The 4,787-nt window shown below is 43.3% G+C and overlaps 1 protein-coding gene across 1 annotated transcript; it reads left to right on the top strand.

Moving 5' to 3' along the window:
- Nucleotides 1–804: 804 nt before the first annotated feature.
- Nucleotides 805–2,232, top strand: LOC131077127 (uncharacterized). Its single transcript, XM_058014558.1, has one exon. The coding sequence runs from the start codon at nt 805–807 to the stop codon at nt 2,230–2,232; it is 1,428 nt and encodes a 475-aa protein (XP_057870541.1).
- Nucleotides 2,233–4,787: the final 2,555 nt, after the last annotated feature.

Here is a 4,787-nt window from a genome sequence, read left to right as displayed (position 1 = left end):
AGATTTTATGACAAATTGCTATGCAAGGCTTATGACAATTCATGACATTTTATGACATTTTATGACAAATTCTATGACACATTTCTATGTCAAGAATTTTATGACAATTTATGACAAATTCTATGACAAATTGCTATGTCAAGAGTATGACGCATGAAGCACACAAATAGAGAGAACTAGAGACAAGATAATTAAGTGGAATTTGAATTAGAAAATTAGAAAATAGGAATTAGGAAAATTAGGAATTAGGAAATTAATGAAATTAATGAAAATTCAAAAAATTAGAAATGAGGAAAATAGGAACTTAGTGAATTAATTAATAATTTCTTATTTATCAATTAATTCACAAAGAGGGAATGAAAAATAAGGAAAATTAGATAAATTAATTAATAATTTTTCATTTATTAATTAATTTATGATAAGAGGAATAATTAATGAAAGATTAGGAAATTAATTAATAATTTTTTCATTTATTAATTAATTCATAAAGAGGAATTGTGGGGATGGCATCGCGCGGAGTTCTGGTTCGCGCTAGGGCCTGCGTGCCCTAGCCCGAACTGTGTCTGGTGTTTTGTGCTCACGGGGGAGCTTATTCGCTGCTTTCACGGGGTCGTTCTTTTGGTGGCAAGGGCGTGCGGTGGTCAGGCAGGGGTCTTGGCCATTTTTCTGGCCTGTGGGTGGGCGTTTCGGCTTAAAATCTATGTTTGGCGAGTCCTTGGTGGGGGGCTTGCGGCGCTCTGAGATTGTGGGCCTTCTGCCCCGTCTCTCTTTCCTTTTTTTTGCGGAGTCTTGGTTCATTGATGCATGGAGAATCAGGGTATAGCTGCTTCTAAGCTTTCCTTCGGTGATATGGAGATGGGTGAGCCGTCTTCTCTGTTGCATGTCAACGATAAGGACCAGACTGGTAAACCCCAATCTGGGGAAGGTGTTTCCCCTTCAAAAGGCATGTTTCATTTAAGAAAAGAAAATGGTTGTTTGGAGAGATCCGAGGATCGTCCAGTTCTGGTTATCCAACCTGAGCAGGTTTCGGAGGATGTTGAATATTGGGGCAATCATGCTCTTATTTGCAAATTTTTGGGCCTTCGTTTATCTCTCCCTGTTTTGTATGCTTGGGCACGTAGGGTTTGGAACCCTGAAGGTGATATGGAGATTATTCTGGCAGCTAATAACTATTTTTTGGTGGTCTTTTCAAGCATGTCCGACAGGAATAGGGCATTCGAAGGAGGTCCTTATTTCTTTAACCAGGTAGGGCTTTTCATCAAACCTTGGCACATGGGATTCAACTCTGCTGAGGAGATCCCTTTGCGGGTTCCCGTGTGGGTTCGTTTGCCGAGGCTTCCATTGGAATTCTGGAGGGAAGATATTCTTCACTCAATCTCGTTGCTTCTTGGAAAACCTGTGGGATCGGCTTCTCAAACTCAAGATCGTAAGGTAATTTCTTTTGCCCGCATTTGTGTTGAAGTTGATTTAAATAATCCATTACCAGACTCTATGGAAATTCGCCTGGGATCTTCTTCTTGGATCCAACAGTTGGATTATGAAACCCTACCCTTTAGATGCAGAATTTGCCATGAATATGGACATTTGCACCGCAAATGTCTTAGGTTTAAACCCTCTCCATTAGCTACTTCTGGGCCTCCCAAGGGGGACAAGGGAAAGGCTCCAATGTCTAATGAACCTGTGGATAATGAGGGTTTTATTCCGGTCAAGTCCCATAACAAAGGAAAGGGCAGGAAGAGATCTTGGATGGATAGGCAGAATGAAGGAAACTTTAACAAGTTTGAGGTTCTTGAGGATTTGACCCAGGAGGAGGGTATTCCAGCTGAGCTCTCTTTTGGGGCTAAGGGTCTGCAAGATGCTCAGGATGATGATGCAAGGAAAGAGGATCAAATTCTATCTCCAGGGGTTCATCAGAAGGATCAGAAGGCTATGGACTCTTCAGCTCATGCTCAGGATTTTGGGGTTTTGCAGGGATCACAGACTCCGAAAGACTCTGTTGCGGTAGTTCCTGACCCTCCTGCTCCTAAGGGGGCCTCAGATCCTGTGAGGGGTAACAAAGCTCCTCCTACATTAGGCCTACAGCAGAAATCCTTTAAAAAGGGGTCTCTTGATAAACCGTCAAAGAGTGGAAGGAAGACTGATCAAGAGAAGGTTAAGCTTATGGGTGATACTTTGGTTGAGTCTGGGTCTGTGAAGCCCATTGATTCCCATTTCTCTCACCCCCATAAATGATTGTGTTATCTTGGAATGTAAGGGGGTTGAACAGCATCCCTAGACAAAAGGTTGTTCGTAGATTAATTGAATCTCAGTTTCCGGATGTAGTCTTTATCCAGGAAACTAAGGTTACTGTTGACGGGCTTGCTAATTGTGCTTCACGTATCTGGCCCCAAGGCAATTGGTAGGGGGTAGGTGCTTTGAATAGTGCAGGGGGTGTGGCTTGCTTCTGGAACCCAAGGAAAGTTTCCCCCTTATGCTGGATGTCTAGTCGGTCTTCCATTTCTCTGATTGCTTCTAGTTTTGTTACTGGAGAAAGGTTTCTCTTATCCAATATTTATGCTCCTACGGATCTTTTAGGTAAGTTAAATCTCTGGGCCCACATTCGTTTCATCCGAGCCTTGGACCCATATCTCCCATGGATTATGGCTGGTGATTTTAATGTTGTTACTTGCTTAGATGAAAAACGTGGTGGGTTAGCCAAGTTAGACCCTTCTGCTAATCTTCTCAGGGATATGATTGGTTTCTTGAATCTCATTGATGTGAAGCCTTCCAATGGGGTCTTTACCTGGAATAATAGGAGATGTGGTGTGGAGGCTATCTCTGAAAGGCTTGATAGATTTCTTGTCTCCTGTTATTGGTTGAATAGTAGGTTGACGACCTGCTCTGAAATTCTTGATTGGAGGGGCTCTGACCATTGGCCCATAAAACTTTTTGTCACCACTTATCGTGTCACCAAAAATCCCTCCTTCAAATTTCAATTGATGTGGTTAAGAGATCCATCTCTCCAGGAGCTTATGCTGGATTGGTGGCATGAGGGGATGCCTGCTCATGGGATAGCCATGTTCACTTTTAGCAAGTGGCTTCAGCATGTGAAGTTTAGACTTAAGAGATGGAATAAACAATGGTTTGGGAACCTTCAAGCTCAGAAGATGGCTGCCCAGTCCAAGTTGGATACTATCACTCGTCAGATTCGGGACCAGGGGTTGACCTCTGCCCTTAGTATGGCTGAGTCCTTGGCTCTGAAGGGTTTAGAAGAGTGGGAACTTCGGGAAGAGATCTTCTGGAAGCAAAAATCTCGTATTGATTGGCTTCAGGAGGGGGACAGGAACATTGCTTTCTTTCATAATTCAGTTAAGGCTCGAAGACAGGGAAATTCTATCTCCTCTCTTGTTGTGCAGGATGGGGCTCAACTCTCGTCCTATGCTGATATTTCCAGGGAGGCAGTCAATTATTTTTCAAACCTCTTTTCTAGGGAGATTATTGTTGCCCAGGCTGAGGAGCAGGCCATCATGGATTGTATTCCCCGCCTGGTCTCTTCTCAGATGAATGGGACTCTCTTATGTCCTATCTTGTTACCTGAGTTGGAGAAAGTGGTATTTAATATGAAAAAAGGTAAGGCGCCTGGTCCTGATGGGTTTCCAATTGAGTTCTTTCAAGAGTTCTGGGAAATTATAAAGTTTGATCTCCTTGAGGTGGTTCAGGAATCTCTTAGGAGCAAACAGATGCTCAAGTCTATGAATTCTACCTTCTTGGCCCTCATACCTAAGCTGGAAGGAGCTAACCAGTTAGCTCAATTCAGGCCTATTGCGTTATGTAACGTTGTTTACAAGATCATCACCAAATTGATTGCTGAGAGACTCAAACCACTCCTTGGTTCTTTGATCTTGGCTGAGCAGGGTGGTTTTGTTGAAGGGAGACAAATTTTGGATGGTGTTGTGATAGCCATGGAAGCTGTTCATTCTATGGCTAACTCTAAGGAGAAGGCTATGTTTATTAAACTTGACATGTCTAAAGCTTATGATCGGGTGAGCTGGGAATTCTTACAGAAAACTCTCTTGGCTTTTGGCTTTGCCGAGGAATGGGTGAATTGGGTTCTTAGTTGTGTGACCTCTACCTCATTCTCTGTTCTCATTAATGGGGAACCTACAGATTTGTTTAGCGCTTCTCGGGGACTCCGGCAAGGGGATCCTTTATCCCCTTACTTATTCATTATCATGGCTGAGGGTCTTGGTAGATTTATTAAATCTCAGGTGAGACAGGGTCCTATCCATGGTTGGAGTTGGAACAACCTTCTCCCTTCCTACTCTCATCTTCAGTTTGTGGATGACTCTGGGCTAATGGGCTTGGCTAGAATTAGTGAGGCGGTGAACTTCAGGCGAGCCTTAGACATCTATCTGAAGGCTTCTGGTCAACATATTAATGATGATAAATCCTCTATCTATTTCTTTAATACTCCTCAGCTTATTCAGAACAGGATTGCTAGGATCCTAAGATTTCAGATCGGCTCTCTTCCCCTGATGTACCTTGGGATCCCTTTGGCTTTGGGAGGACAGCGGAGAGACTATTGGCAGGGTATTTTGGATAAATTTCGAAGTAGAGTTAGCCATTGGACTCATAGATGGCTATCATCTGCTGGGAGAGTGATTCTCCTTAAGACAGTGGTGCAGTCTCTCCCCATTTATAGGTGTTGTGTGCAGGTTCCCCCGTCCACCTTTGTGCGAGAATTTGATGCTTTGTCTCGACAGTTTCTATGGTCTGGCAACCTTCTCTCCTCAAAATGGAGCCTGGTC

This window comes from Cryptomeria japonica, chromosome 9 (genome assembly GCF_030272615.1).
Source record: "Cryptomeria japonica chromosome 9, Sugi_1.0, whole genome shotgun sequence".
Lineage (NCBI taxonomy): Eukaryota > Viridiplantae > Streptophyta > Pinopsida > Cupressales > Cupressaceae > Cryptomeria > Cryptomeria japonica.
This window is presented reverse-complemented; position numbering and strand designations above follow the sequence as displayed.